We start from the raw sequence: 15,642 nt of genomic DNA on the forward strand, positions 1-15,642 counted from the left end.
TGTCATTATACTGACAAGGAACACTACCCTGCACCTGCTACCTTTCTGGGGCACAAGGAATGCAAATGATACCCAGTGTTAATACTGTATGGCCCTCACCCTCAAGAGATCTCTGCGCCCAAGAGCAGGGAAGCCAAGACAGATGTCTACGCCACAGGAACTACATACAAGGTGGACCATTCCTCTAGAAAGTCTACAGGTGAAGCCAAAAAACAAAGAACAAGTCCAGCCCCTGGATTAGGTCCTAGGTTTAAATGCTGGGACATGTGAGCTAGGCAGGGAGCTCTGGAACTCTGTCACTTATTAACTCTGTGCTTCCTAAGGTTGTTTCTTCATCTGCGAGGTTGGGATAATTATGCCTGTTGACTCATGCCTGTCTTATTATCTAACAAGGTTATCTTGGGTGTCCAATAAAGTCGGATGGGAAGTGCTTTTGTATATTATAAAAGTGGTATCAATGTGATGTCTCTGGGAAATGTCTCAAAGTCTCAGTCAATTGAAAGAGCAGTAATAAAAGTCAGCAAAGATCCCAACTGATATTCTAATTCTAGCTCTACACTAGAATCACCTGGCAAGTGTGTTCAAACTACAGAGCTTTACACTCACACAGATGGAGGGGCCCTGCACTCTGCAATTGCAAGGAGTACCTCAGGATATCTTTATGCATTTTATTACCCAACTACCATTTGTCTAAACTCTCCTAGGTTTCTGTTCTGATCTTTCAGACCTAGCATGGCCATCTCCTAACCAAGGAGAGCAACTTGTGTACCACTCTTGGGGAAATGGCTATCAGAAGTGGGATGAGCAAGACCCAGGTGGCATTGTGTTCTACAAGCAAGAGAACATCAAGGCTGAGTGACCATCAGCTTGGTTTAGAATATGCACACCCCAGGAGACCTGTCTGAGGAGGGAGGCCATTCCTAATCTCCAAGACAGCCCACAGGCAGTAATCCCCTGGGATCTTTATTATGGCAAGTTTCTGAGGGTTCTGCCTTAAACCATCCAAATGGAGGCAAACACCATTTCAGTGAGGTTGCCAACAAAAAAGCAATTGTACTACTGAGTCATTGTGACCCAAAGCCTCAGTTTCTTTCTCAGTGTGGAATGGGGACAACACAGCTCTTCCAGGGTCTTTGAGGCTTTGAAAAGAAGTATGACTCAATGGAGACGAGCTCAGACAAGCCCTGAGATTAGCATCCAAGAAGCCCTCCTATACACCTCCTCATCCTGTGAGATTAGCATACAAGCACACTTCCCCATACACCTTGTCATCCTGTGCATGGTGTTTCGGGTAACTACTTTTAAACTCTAAACCATAAAGGTAAAACAAAGCCAATGAAAGCCAGTCTCTGCCTTCATCATTGCATTCCTGTCTTATGGGATCATCTGAGTGCATGGGAGGCTCTCACAGGCAAGCAGCCAGATTTGTCACTGCCTCTAATCAGCTTTTAAATTAGAGAGAACGGTGTAGGCAAATGTACCATCAAGTGCTGGGAGCCAACATGACACAGTAAGAGTTCAAAGAGAGGCAAGTGAAATACTAGTGTACAACTTTATAGAAAAGCTTGTAAAACACATGGAACAATCCTACCTGGTGGCTAAATCCCCAAACATCTGCATCAGCGACTTCATGTCACCAATTTAAACTATTTCCTAAAGCAACAAGAGCAAGGCCAAACTCAGCAGGACTAATTAAAGAGTCTGGATGTTTTCCAAACTGTGAGGGACAGAGGAGGGCGCAGAGAATGAGATGATCTGGGTTCTAGTTCAACTGCATGGTGCTCACTAGACACAGTGGTATCTGTGGATCTTGGCTTCCTCCTCTTTAAAAAGCACAGTTATAATAGCACCATCTTTAAGGCCCCTTACAACTCTGATGTTTTAAAAGCCCTAATTCAGGTAGCGTCCACTTTTTTCTCTGTAACTGGGAACTCTGTCACCCTGGGAGGTTGAAGGAGACTGCTGACACAGCTAATCACCTTCCTCCTTTCCCCTTCCACAGTATGACTGTTCAATAAACTGTCTAGTGTCCAATTCCTTGTCTGTCATGCTTTCAAAGTGTGACAGAAAAGAATCTACTTCCCTTCACCTTCCATCTGGGGATCCCTGAGCTGCACTGTCATCCCCCCAGCCTGTGCTCCCTTGCCACCTCAGTTCCATGCCTCTCCAAGTAATTTTGGGTTCTCAGACATTTAGAAGCCACTAACATCCTGAAAACTCCTTTTGTGGCTGGCCGGTATTCTCTAGACTTCAGATCCTCTGTTCCATCCTCCTCATATCCTCTCTCTCATTGAAGAGAAGAATGCAAACTTAACCCTGAGAACAGAACCAGCAGGCATCCTATTGATAGCAGTAGCTCAGAGGTGAGCAACAGATACTTAATGCCTGGGTTTCCACATACATTTGAATAAATTGGGGCTTAAAAAAGAGAGCAAGCCTCAATAGGTTCAGAACATTCATAGAGCAACTTTGGGAAGTCATATCCTCTCTCGTCCTGTGCTTCCTCACAAACTAAAGATGTTCATCTCAGAAGCCCGCTCTGACTGTGAGAATGTGCATGACTACGTATGGTCCAGAGGAGGGAGGAAGGAAGGAGAGTAAATGCAGGGCACTTGGAGCACTGCGGGCTTCCCCTTTCTTTGCACAGTGCCCTGACAGGGAGGCACTGGAGTGGGCGTGTCTGTGAAAGGATGAGGAAGTATTCTAGCCCTGCTGGTTATTTTTCCCCACACCCTGCCCTCATAGCAGGCAGGTGGATGACTCAACCAGAGAAAAGCTTGGCTTCCTGAAGCTGAGTTTTCCAGCTTGCCTTGCCCCATCTCCTCCAGTTCTCAGGGAAGATGGGATAATCCAGCAACCACCACTCTCCATGGATTTTTCTGTCTTGTCTTGGTCTGCAAACCTTGAGAAGACCCTTGGCCCTGAGCATAGTTCCCTACTCCAGCTCCCATTTAGCTCAGGAAAAGGAATACACAAAAATGGGTAAAGGCTAACATTCAAAAGTTATTCAAATATACAGAGAATCCCACTGTTTCGCTTTCCAGTGAAAATACAGCTGGGTGAGGCTCTAAGTCAGTCAGTCATTAAGCTGGAAGCTTAGCCTTTCCTCTCAACAGGCCTTGGTATTTCTAAGAAGGATAAACTGAAGCAGCCATAAAGAGCTTAGGTAACTAGATCTCCTAAGGGGAGGTGGGGGGAATCTTGATTTTCAGATAAGATAGTGGTTGAGTCCTAAGCACTAAGCATTAGACTAACAAATAGCTTTGGTTTCCTCATTTCTAGACAGTAATAGTCCTGTCCTACCCAGGGCCCCACCCCCAGCTCCCCAAAGTATTAAGTTTCTTTCTGTTTGGTTTGAGACAGTGTCTCTCACTATAAATAAAGCCCTGGCTAGCCTGGCTGTGATCCTAGCTGGCCTTAAACTAAGATATTTGCTAGCCTACCAAATTATGCCTCCCAAATCACACCCAGCACCTAAGTTTCAAATAGCCTAACTGGAATGAAGGTCGCTCATTCCAGTGCTACACAAAATAAGCTATCCCTCAATTCCACGAGGTACGCAATCAAGCCTTGAGCCTCTCTCACTGCCTGATGAGGTTAGATCAACCATACTGGAACTGACTGGGAGGCTCTCAGGCTTATATCACTCCCCTGTACTAAGGAAGAACTGAGAGGCAAGTCACAATGCAGGACCCAGGGTACCTTCTTCTATGTAGGCAGGCTTCCACCAGCAGAAGTAGAACCTATTTACCTACCTTTCAGTCCTAGCTAGAACTGGCTGAGAATGCTTGTTATCTAGCAAGAATGCTTTTTCCTGAGTCAGGTGCTACAAAGGTCAGACTGAAGCCAACCTCTCTTCCAACTTGTTAGCTCAACTGGGATGACAAGGGCTTTGCTACTGAGAGGCAGTGGGACCCTGAGGAGTTTACTTTCCCACTCTAAGTTTCAATTTCTTCATAACACTGAGTAGGGAGAAAGGGGAAAGTGACTGATCTACCTGTGCCACAGCCTTCTAAACTCGCAGAAAACAGTTGAATGCACTTCTACACAAAACCAAGGAGCTGTTGCCTGCTTGAACAGGAGCTCCCTACTTTTCAGAACTGCTCTTCATCTGGCCTGCTGTAGAACAGACATTTGGGGTGGCACACATCGCAGTTACTTCAGCCAATTGCACAGCCAGTTCCCCTTGAGTCACATGACTTTCATTGTTTACCATTCTCAGTAAAATCACAAGCTGGGGCTGGGAGCTTAGTAACAACAGCATGAAGTGTAAACTGTGGTGGTTGTCTAGAAGATCCCCTAAAACTGACTTTCACAGACATTTAGAGGTGAGAGGGCTCTTAGGTCACACTTGACTGTCAAGCTCCAGCCATTCAGGTTATTTCCAGACACCTTGCCTCACAGCTAAGGGTCACAACTGTTAGATTAATTTGTTGTTTTTTCCAGTCAAGTCCTAGAATTCGTAGACAAATCATTACCCTCAAAGGGAAGGAGAGTAGCAATTGAAGGAGAGACTCCCTTCTTCTCTGTGACTCCAAGTCACTAAGGGACCGTCACTTCATCTCATGTTGACATCACTCTGCACCCTTGGAGCAACTGAGCTCTCAACACTCACACCTTCCCAAGGACTGGGTGAGATGAGCTGAGACAAAGCTACATTTCAAAGGCCAACTTGAGACTGGAACTTTTTATAGCTGTTACACTTCAGTTAGCCCACTTGAAGCATGAGCTCCTGGAAGGCAGGGATGCTGCTATTTGCTTAAGGCTGTTAAACTGTTGACATCCACAGTGAAAGACATATACACTGCTGCTTCTGAATCAAAGCCTCTAGTCATCAGGACTCGGAGGAATGATATTACAGAAAATATGGGGCAAAGACATCCCAGAGCATAGATTTAAGTCTTGGCTCTGCAGTGCTATTGACTAGCTTAGCACCCTAGCCAAGTTACTGTATCTGTCTGGGTTTCCACCCCCTATGAGGCCAGAGAGCATTCGTATAAGTCAATGATACATGTAAAAATACACTGTGAATATCCTGAGCGACTATCTAATGACAAAAACCAGCCATTTTCTTGTCCTCCAAAAACATGTTTTTGTGAGCAAAGAATGCCTGAAAAAGCATACCTTAAGAAGATTTAATCTTTTAGTATGACTGTCTTCTCCAGCCCCAGGATCCTGAAAGCACACAAAGTTAACTGATGTCTGTTTCTGGTATTTAAATGAATACTATGTCCTTGCTTGTCCTAAGAGATCTCTCTTGCCTTGCAGATTACATGAAAGAATCTGTGTGCAGTTCTAGCACTTGCTCCTTGAACAGCAGTGAAAACCCTTACGCCACAATTAAGGACCCACCCATCCTCACCTGCAAGCTTCCAGAAAGCAGTTATGTAGAAATGAAGTCACCTGTGCACATGGGGTCTCCGTACACAGATGTGCCATCCTTGTCGACATCTAATAAAAATATATATGAAGTTGGTAGGTGTCTCACATAACTTAGCAAAACCAGGGCAACAGTGCAGCATCTCAAGTGAAAACAAGCCCTCCTCCACACACTCTATCTCCATAACACATCCTTCTGTTTGGTTGCATTTGAAGGAACCTGAGGAGAAACTCTGTCTCAGGACTGCCCTTCCCTCTAATGCAGGAAACCAGAATCTTGTGCCACCCTGCTTACAAATCACAACTGATAAAAGTAGAAACAATGAGGGTGGAGAGCCAGTATACAACACTTCGACTACTGTTAATACAAATCCAAGGCAGAAAACGAAAACAATCAGAATGGCCATTTACAAGTTTCTAAATCACTTTTTACACCTCCCCCAGTAAGACCCACACCTCTAGGATGTCTTGAATCTCTTGTTGTTGAGCAAACTAGGATTCTGACAGTACACTGTCTTGGGTTTTTCCCTCTCCTGAGCAAGCCTCCATCCTAATCCTTCTGGATTTGTCAGATATATATACGTATACCCACAGTTTTTCTCCCCAACAAGTTGAATAGAACTTTCTTCCCTCCCACCAAGGCAACAATGCTAATCTATTCTCTGAACTCATTTTTCACTATATTCCTTAGAGCCCACAGTCAGTGTGGTCCAAGAAGGCCGAGGTCATAACTCCAGCTATATCCAGCATCCTTACGACCTACCTAAGAACAGCCATATTCCTGGTCACTATGACCTCCTCCCAGTAAGACAGAGCCCTGCCCATGGGCCCTTCCAGGAAAAGCAGTAAGAGGGATAAGCTTCTCTCTTAGTGTGCTCTGCTGACTATTTTCTGACTCTGAAAGAAGACAATCCATGACTTGAAATATTAGTACAGAATGCCTTGAGCTGTGTGTAATTAGTTCCTTCACCTGGATTGAAAGAAACACTTCCAAACGGGACTGGGGTAACTGTTCAAGAAAGTCTGTTCACAAAGGCAACCTATCAACCTTCAGCTCTAAATGTCCTGGATATGATTTTCAGAACATTAAAGATACCACTATTCATCAGCATCAGCTAAAAGCTATGTATTTAATATTCTGAAACATCGCTTAAGAAGCATGTAGCTTAGGTTCCGCAAGCCTTCCAAGAAGGAAAAGGAAACTGGGAGGGGAGGGGGCACTTAAAGTGCCTGAAATGTATATGTGCTGTTGATTGTTGTTATCCTCAACATCTGTTTCAGGATCTAAGGGAATTGGTATGTGGGCATGAACTGTTCTAATATTAATCTTGGTCTCTGTTCATTTGGTATGCCCCAGCAAACTATAACAGCCACAATCAGAGTTTAAAATATAACCTAATTCTTTAATCAAGACAGGTTCACTTTCTTCTGCCCTATCAGTAATAGTAGGCAAAACAGAAAGGGGGAAAAGTAACTGTTTCAAAAGAGCAGCGGTTTCATTCACTCCAGAATGATTTCTATGCCAGCCTTACCAAATTTTGCCAAGTCAAAGTTCAAGAATAACGAATGCCAATCCTGGCCTGGCTGCATTGCATTGGTTCACCCAATACTTGGGTCATTCTGTGTGCACCAGAGAACTAAGATGCTGTTTTAAGAAAATGGTCCCGGGGCTGGGAATGTAGCTTAGTGGTAGATGTCTTGCCTACTGAGCAAGGACCTGGGGTAGATCAGCAGCATCATATAAAAGGCATAGGCTTATAAGAATGAAGTTTCCCCAACAACATAATTATTTCACTCAAGTTACTTAGTCGGAGTTCCTTGACTTGTTTATGGGCAGTTCTTCATAGATGGTGCTTGATGTAGTATGGAACCTGAAGGTGTAGAAAATATTACACAAATGTGGGCATGGCACGTTTATGTTGCTTAGCATACATTATGTTTTTGATGCAACTAAATGAAATAAATGTAAAACAAAACAAAAACAAAAAACCATAAAAGCCCACCGCCTGAAGTGGGTAAATATGTATTCCATTAGTTGGTGCTTTTAATCTCCTGTCCAGAGAAGTCTATAACTTCCACTGCACAGGTAACAACAGGTAAATGGAGGCTTGGACAACTCTGAATGGTTAATTCCCAAATTCTTCACAAGAATTAAGAACAGAAGGGGCAAGTTGGAAGTTAATGGTCACCTTTGTGCCATCCCATGTTCTTAAGAGGAATAAGAGTCTAGAGCGAGTAAAAATGACCTAAAAGGGGTTTACAGAAGAGGGACTAGAAGACTGTAAAGCTAGATACTGCTACAGGAAGTAGGGATGATAACCTTAGTTTGAGTAGTAATCAGCAAAAAGAAAGAAAATAAATATGTAAGCAAATCTCTGCTCGTTTCACTCCAGGCATAAGCCAGTATGACATTAGAGGAACACATACATGAATGCTGCATGTGTGCATGGAAGCGAGCCATCAGCAATAGTGAACGCTCCCAAAAGCCTTATAAAATAGAAACCGTAGGAAATATTGGTAGACCTAAGTTAATATTTCTCATACATATGTATAAAGGAATGTAGTGAAGAGACTCACCTCAGTATTTCAGGGCCACAAGTGCTCTATTATCTTTGTGAAGCAAGGATGAAGAAGCATGGCAAAGTCCAACCAGCAAGCAGAAATGGCGTCTCAATCCCAGGCTTTATCTTCTTCCCTTACCCTGCATGTACAATAACTGCTACCTGGCAAACTGCAATCATGCAAATTCCAAATCTCACTTCTCTCTTGCCAACTACACTCTGCACAAAGTACCCAGCAAGAGGTGGGATGGCTAGAGCAGCAAGTCAAGAGAAGTTGGCACCACTCTTGTTGAGTCACTTGCCCTCTTCGGGCTCCTTTATTACCCACACATGAAAGAAGAGAGACACAGAGTGGGAGCAGAGCTCTAACAACTCTCCAAGTGTAGCACTCTACAACATTTCAAGTAACATAGTTCAGTCAGGCAATACAGAGAAGGGAAAGGGCAAAGATGTGATTAAGTATGGTGACAGCAGCAGCCTTCACATAGCTAAGAGTTAGCACTAGGACATTTCGATCATGCAGAGCAACTGTTAGGAACTTCTGTCTAACAATCACAAACAGGTTTGCGGTCAGCCTCAACATGTTCGCTGTGCATTCTATAGTCAATTTGGAAAGATCTGCTCAATTATTTTTCAAAACAAAAATTTCAATCCAGTAAATTAATATGTATACAAGTCAGACAAAGAAAACACAGATACTGTACAATAGTGTGAGAGACTATGAAATGGCAATACTTTTTTAAACCACAGATTTGTAATATATTTGTTCACTGTGCAGAGGATGTACCTTATACAAAATAAAATGGATTCTCAAACTAACATTACAAGAATGCCTACTGTTGTGTTGCAAACTGAAAGTCTATACATTTTATGTTTAAGACAATACTAAACCCTCATTTGGTATGGTTACTTTAAACAGCTGGAAGAATGAAAATTACCACAATACATGTTTGAAAAAGGAACCAAAGTGTTATTTTTAAAGTAACAAATGGGATCTCCTTAACTCATGTTAAATATTTTAAAATCCCATTCACACCAGTATTAGGTTCCTGTTTTTCCAAGAATGCGTACTCAAGTGCATCTACTACAGCTATGTTACGCTCCCGTGGCACAAAGGGCAAGTGTAAAAACTACCCAATGTATATAAATCCAGTGAATAGCTTTTAACTAAGAGATTTTAGCATATGTCTCCGCTTTAGGACATTTTAAACCAAATCTTAAGACATAGCTGAGTTTAAAATATAAGGGGACAGGGGAACTGTAAGATTGCCATGATGATTCACAACTATAACCCCAGCACTTGGGAGGCTGAAGCAGGACTGCTAAGAGTTCCAGGCCAGCCAGGGCTACAATGTAAGACCCTGTCTCAAAACAAGCAAACAAACAATGAAAGCCAGGCATGGTGCCATACACTCCTGCAATCCCATTATTCAGGAGACTAAGGCAGGAGAGTTTCAAGTTGAAGCAGCTTGAGCTACATAGTGAGTTCAAGAGTAGCCTAGGCTAGGAGATTTTATTTCAAGAAACATAAAAGGCAGCAGGCTTATTATTATTTAAAAAAAAAAAATACAAAGGTCAATCAGTGATAGGGTATTCTGCCTAGCATGAAGTCTTGGGTTCCGTTCCCAGCATCACAAAAGCTTAGAAGAAAATACAGATGCCAAAAAAATAGTTTACTGGGCTGGCAAGATGACGACCTGAGTTCAATGCCCAGGACCCATAAGGTATAAAGTACAAGCTGTCCTCTGATTTTCACACACACACACACACACACACACACACACACACACACTCCAAACAAATAAATATAAATAAATTAAAAAATAACTCCTGAAATGAATTCATTGAGTTTAATTTGCTCTTCAGACTTTCAAAGGTGTATATATTAACCTTACACTAAGTCAACTCAAAATATTCCAACTTGTGAGTTCACAAGGCTTATGTGATATTTAAGTTATTCTAGCCCTTCAAGGGACTGAGAATTCAAGGGTCTGGAATTCAAAGCTAGTCTAGGCAAGTTAGTGAAAACTTATGTCAAATTAAAATAAATAGCTGGAAATGTTAGCTCTGTAGCAGAACACTTACTTAAAATGTGTGAGATGGTAAGTTCAGTCACCAATACCACCACCACCACCACCATGTCCACCACTCAACACACATACATACACAACACAAGTTATTTCAATTTAGTATAATGTTTAACCAAGAATAATATATTTTTGCTACTCAGAAGTAAGTGTCATTCAGGAGGGACAATTAACAGGTAATTCTCCAGGGCTGGAGGTTGACACATTTAGTGAACCAAGGGTAAAGTCATACTCTGTGAGTCTCTGAATATTACTAGTACCATAAATAATAGTCAAGAACCAATGGCTGCAGGTGGTGCCCTTAGCATCCATACATTCTATAGTCACTCACCTACTGAGAAGGAAGACACAAGAGTTCATCCGATCTCTGAAACAATGGCAGATGGAAAACCTCTCTAAGGAAGATGGATTTATGGATGGCTACATGGGAGTTCGTTATGTTATTTGTGCTTTGTAAAGTTTTATGTCTGTAGTTATAGAATTATATAACTACAATTCTATGTTATTTTAGTACAGAACAGTTAATTGTCAGAATATAAACATGAACAAAATCTATTTCTTCCTGTGGATCTTACAATGTGATTTCAAAAAAGCAGAGATAAACGGAGGCCCTAGGGTGCTGATTATTGCAGTTTCTTCCTTGACTTATAGAGCATTGAACACTGGTCCAAACCAAACCCACCTGGGTTGAAGCTCTGCTCTTGACTTCAGTTGCCAGATTCCCTCCTCATTCTAGCACCTAAACAACTGTCTACCTATCAAACTGTCTACCATACAGCCCTGGGTAAGAGGAATATGGGAACCAGAGGTCTTACATAGTACTGTTATTTATGTATCCACTTTAATGTTTAAAAAAAGAAATAAAACTAGTTAACTAAGGACCCTATCTCTACTTCCTCCAGAGCTGGTTTCACATAAAAGTCAGCCTATAAAACTGACTGGGGTTAGCATGATGACTCAGTGATAAAGGAGCTGCAGCATGGCAGATAACCTGATCCCTGGGACCCACATGATGGAGGGAGAGAACCGACTCACTCAGGTTGTTCTCTGACCTCCAACCATGTACTGTGTCATACCCCATCCCACACCCAATAAATAAAAGTTTTTTTTTTTTTTTCAAATGAAACAGTGTTGCTTCTTAAATTGTCCCGTGTCAGGCAGGTGTAGATGTAAATAAAAGTACATTTTCTCTCAAATGAAATAGTGTTGTTTCTTAAATTGCCCCATGTCAGGCAGGTGTAGGTGTAAATGTAGGTGAGTATGTGTCTGTATCTGTCTGTGTTTCTGTAACATTTTTAGACCCCAATGATGAAAGGATTTGGCATAGAGACTGGTACAGTGGGCAGCAATCCCTTACAGAAATGAACAAGAACCACACCACGTCCTCAGAAATCTATGAAAATGCCTGAGTGCTTAGAGCTTGTCAGTAAGAGAATGGATACTAAAAGCAGGTTCTCTCCTCAATGAGATGAGGTAAGAGGATCTGAGAGTCTATGGTTGAGGAAAGGTTAGGTTCTGCAAACTCAAAAATACAAAGGGAATGTTGCTGGCTACTAGCACTGGAACTAGTACTAGCTAGTACTGATAAAGAGTAGTTAACAGTCAATATATACATTTTATGTTCACATCTGTTAACTACCAATCCTGTGTCTAATAAATGGTAAGAAAAGGAATTCAAATAAATTTAATGATTAGGTCACATCAATAGACCTGAAATGTCTTTTAATCATGTGCATATGCATAATAACATTAACTCACACACTGGAGAGTGTTTTGTCTTATTAAGGGGTGGGATACATGGAGAGTCTTGAACTCCTGATCCTCCTGCTTCTGCCTCCCAAGTGCTACATGCCATTACACCTAGCTAAGTCACTAGTACTAGAGAGCTAGCTCTGTAGAGGCCTATGAAAGAGATGGATTCTTAAAAAGTATGCAAGATGTTTTTAAACGTTCTCTTCCAGAATGCAAGCCAAGTGCCCATGACTGCAATCCCAAAACAGCGGAGGTGAAGACAGGAGTATCACGAGTTCAAGACCAGCCTCAACTACATGAGATCGACCTTATCTTAGAAAATAAAACTAAAGCCAGATTTTTTTTAAACAATAAAAAAATAAAATAAAATAAAGAATTCTCAATTTATAAATGACTCAGCAGCTGATCAAATGTGAAGGGAGAAACATTTGATGTGTCCTGACACATTATTAAAATTGACATTTTTCAAATGTCCTTAAAACTTGCAACTTATTTAATGAGAATTAACGTGGAGATAAATGATTTTACTGTTATTATGTTAATACCAAAACCATTTTTTCTATTTACCTGATATTTTACTAACTTCTTAAATTTAATATGTGAGTTGGAATTTTAATTTGATTTTAATACCCACACATGACCCAGAAATGATACCGTTCAGTCACATAAAGGATATCATCCTTTCAAAGGATATGAAGTGAGATAAAATGGACAAGACTAATAACCCTTCTTTTCTAAGCAGCCAACTGCTGTGTTAGACCCACTAGTTCATCTTCTAACTCGTGTATAAATATAATTCAGCATATTTTCTTTCCTTCCCCCTAGCTCCCTTTATTTTGTGGGTTTTTTTTTTTTTTTTTTTGAGACAGGGTTTCTCTGTGTAACCTTGTTTGTCCTGGAACTCACTCTGTAGACTAAGCTGGCATTGAAAGCAGAGATCTGCCTGCCTCTGCCTCTGCCTCTGCCTCCTGAGCACTGCGATTAAAGATGTGCTCTACAACTGCCCAGCTCAGCACATTTTCTAATGCCTGTCTGGGATACAATGCTCTTTCAAACACTATCCTCCAATTTTCAGAAAAATGGATCCTGCTCATTACAGTGCTCTCACAGTTAAGGCTCTCTCAGTGAGATTAGCGTGCTGTGTCATTTTCTCACCACCTACAATACAGAAGAACAAAACCACTCTTTAAATACTGTTAGACTGGCAACGCTGTTGTACTGGTGATGCATTCACCAGGAGAAAGCTCAGGCTGCTCTCTCTGGCATCCTGTCAGGATGGCCTTCCTGACACTTCCCTAGGTCCTGAAAGTATGTGGAAGTGGCTCCTTTCAGAGCCCCCGTCTCTTGTCCTTTTTTGTACAACAAAAGCCACATTTTATTTTGGTTTGGTTTCATTTTGAGATAGTGTTTCTTTGTATGACTCCAGGCATCTACAGCTTGGTACAGAGCCCAGGGGGGCCTTGAACTTGTGACATCCTGTCTTTGCCTTCTGAGTGCTGCCATAAAAGGTATAACTGGCAGTTTTGAATTTTCTTCCGGATTATGATCCATTTTCCTCCTTAGTTTTACATTTTACAAAACTCTATAAACTGAAAACATAAATAAATTTTTAATTACCCAACATTTCCTCCTTCTCATGTTGGCCAAAATTGTCCAAATGGTATACCTGTTTTCTTTATAACAGATTAAGGAGATTATCACAACAGCTCAAACCACCGGGGGCATTTGGATTTTATAAACACAAGTCAAAAATGACAAAAATTAAAATATTCATTCTAACAATCAAAGAACTAAGCTAGCTCAGATACATGATTCAAACTCCAGAATTTAAAGGATCTAGGGCAAAGGCCACACTGGTCGAAACCTCTGCTTAGCATACTTAGCAGAATGGCTAGAGATAACTTATCCTGACACAGTGACAACTTTGAAAAAAGGTACAGCATTTCTGAATAACAAAGACAGGGTATAATGACTAACTGGCTTTTAAGGAGAATAAACAGGTTTAAGAAAAACACCTAAAATTAAAACCAATGAAAAGGAGAGTCAAGCACCAAAGCACGTCCCAACTGCCTGAGCCTAAGCTTGTCCAGGTAAATACAACTGCAATGCTTCTTACTCGGGACAGCCTGTCTCCTGAGACCCAACTCTACATGAAGACTCTTGTTGACATGCAAGCAAAGTCTCTTTCTAATACCTAATGTTGCCTGGAGGTCTCCCAAAATCCACCATGTACAAGTAGCATTTAAATCTATTCTTGGAAAAAAAAAATCTATTCTTGGTTTAAAATAAAAAAATTATAAAAAGCTACTCTTACTCATTTTCATTCACTACATAATTTCTTTTTTCTTAGTTTTAGTTCATAAATCTATTGTAAATTTTAATAGAAATGGAAGCTTTTCCTGTGTCTAGTGACACTGTTAGAAAAATACAGACTGTGTCACCACCATTTTTAGAAATAGTTCCCCAAGAGTACAACTGGACTGCAGATCTAAAGTCTACCTGAACTGACAGTTGCCCCCAGTCCAAGTTTCCTCACCAATGCAAGGACTTATCTTCTCACCCATCAGAAGCAAGGTTTTAAACCATGGCTACTTCCAAAGCATTCAGAAGAAGAATGTAATCTGACAACACTGGGAAAGCCCCTGTAACTGTTTATTAGGATGGGAATGTACTCCAAATCAATAGATTAAAAAAAAGTCAAAATACAGAGCATGCATAAAATACAAAGTAGCAATTTATAAATAGACAGTATCTTTATAACCAATACACTAAAATAACAAATAACTACAAAAGAAAAACAAAATGACTGACTATAGCAATGCCTTCTGTGCTCGCCACACATCATGAGCACTGCAAAAGGCAGAAGATTTAACCATGAAACATAGTCATCTATGCAAGCCCACACAGTTTTTGCAGGTATCCCACCATCCTTAATAACGTCTTTGCAGTTAACTTTCAGAAAACGTCAGGGTAAGTGCTTAATATTATCCACAGGAAGTAAAACTAAGTATTAGTGTGTACATTTCTGAATGAGAAACTAGTTGTTCCATTGATTTCAATTATGTAGTGGAAAAATCTATTTCAGGGCCCTACAATGGCTAAGTACATTCTACTTAAATTCAAGGTACTATTTCACTTTACATACTAAAAGAACACATGCCTTTAAGTGGTACCACTTGAGTATAAATTAACTTCTCACTGTATTCTTTAGACATACTAAAACCAAAGGATTAATTGAGCTATATTCCATTATACACTGCAGAACTCAAATATAAGCATTGTTAAAATAATTACCCATGCTGGTTGGTGAATATGGTGATAAAATTAGGCTGCATTTCACTTACTAGACAGGTTTAAAAACAAAATTAACATTTCAAAATGTGATATTACCAGCATTAAGCTAGTTATTGCATGAGCAATAAAAATATCACACAATCTAGGAAATGAGACTGGTTAAGCTACTCTGGCTGCCGATCACTGCAACAGAGACACCTCAGACAGAAGTCCACTAGCCTACCAGGCAGCAGGGTAACTTTGACCACATAACCACACCCTATGCAAACCATAACAGTCCTTTGTGTTTATTAATTCTTTTCCAGAAAAACAAACAAACAAAAAAAGAATCCCCATCATGTTTGATGCTTACAAAAACTAAAGAAAAAATTTACAACATAGACCTATTAAGGCATTTTAGAAACTGACTTCCACAATGGAAAATCTTCAAGCTCTCAAAATGCTGTTATGTTTACAGGGCAATCCTTAGATCTGTCAAAATATGTACTGTATTGAGAAGAGTGTTTTACAAGCTGCTCTGTGGCAAAACAATAGCTTATTTCTAAGGTTGTCTTAGATCTGATCAGGAC

The 15,642-nt window shown here is 40.8% G+C and overlaps 1 protein-coding gene across 3 annotated transcripts in view; it reads left to right on the forward strand.

Moving 5' to 3' along the window:
- The window catches only part of Megf11 (multiple EGF like domains 11), a 314,168-nt gene extending 307,846 nt beyond the window's left edge, over positions 1–6,322 (forward strand). For all 3 annotated transcript variants that reach the window (XM_085844708.1, XM_085844706.1, XM_085844709.1), the window contains 2 exons: positions 5,269–5,475; positions 6,071–6,322. In XM_085844708.1, coding sequence (XP_085700834.1) covers positions 5,269–5,475; positions 6,071–6,228 — 365 coding nt within the window. In that variant the 3' untranslated portion in view covers positions 6,229–6,322. The remainder of the gene's footprint in view (positions 1–5,268; positions 5,476–6,070) is intronic.
- The last annotated feature ends 9,320 nt before the right edge of the window (positions 6,323–15,642 follow it).

Source organism: Mus caroli, unplaced genomic scaffold, assembly GCF_978045245.1.
Source record: "Mus caroli unplaced genomic scaffold, Mus_caroli_1 scaffold_11, whole genome shotgun sequence".
NCBI lineage: Eukaryota > Metazoa > Chordata > Mammalia > Rodentia > Muridae > Mus > Mus caroli.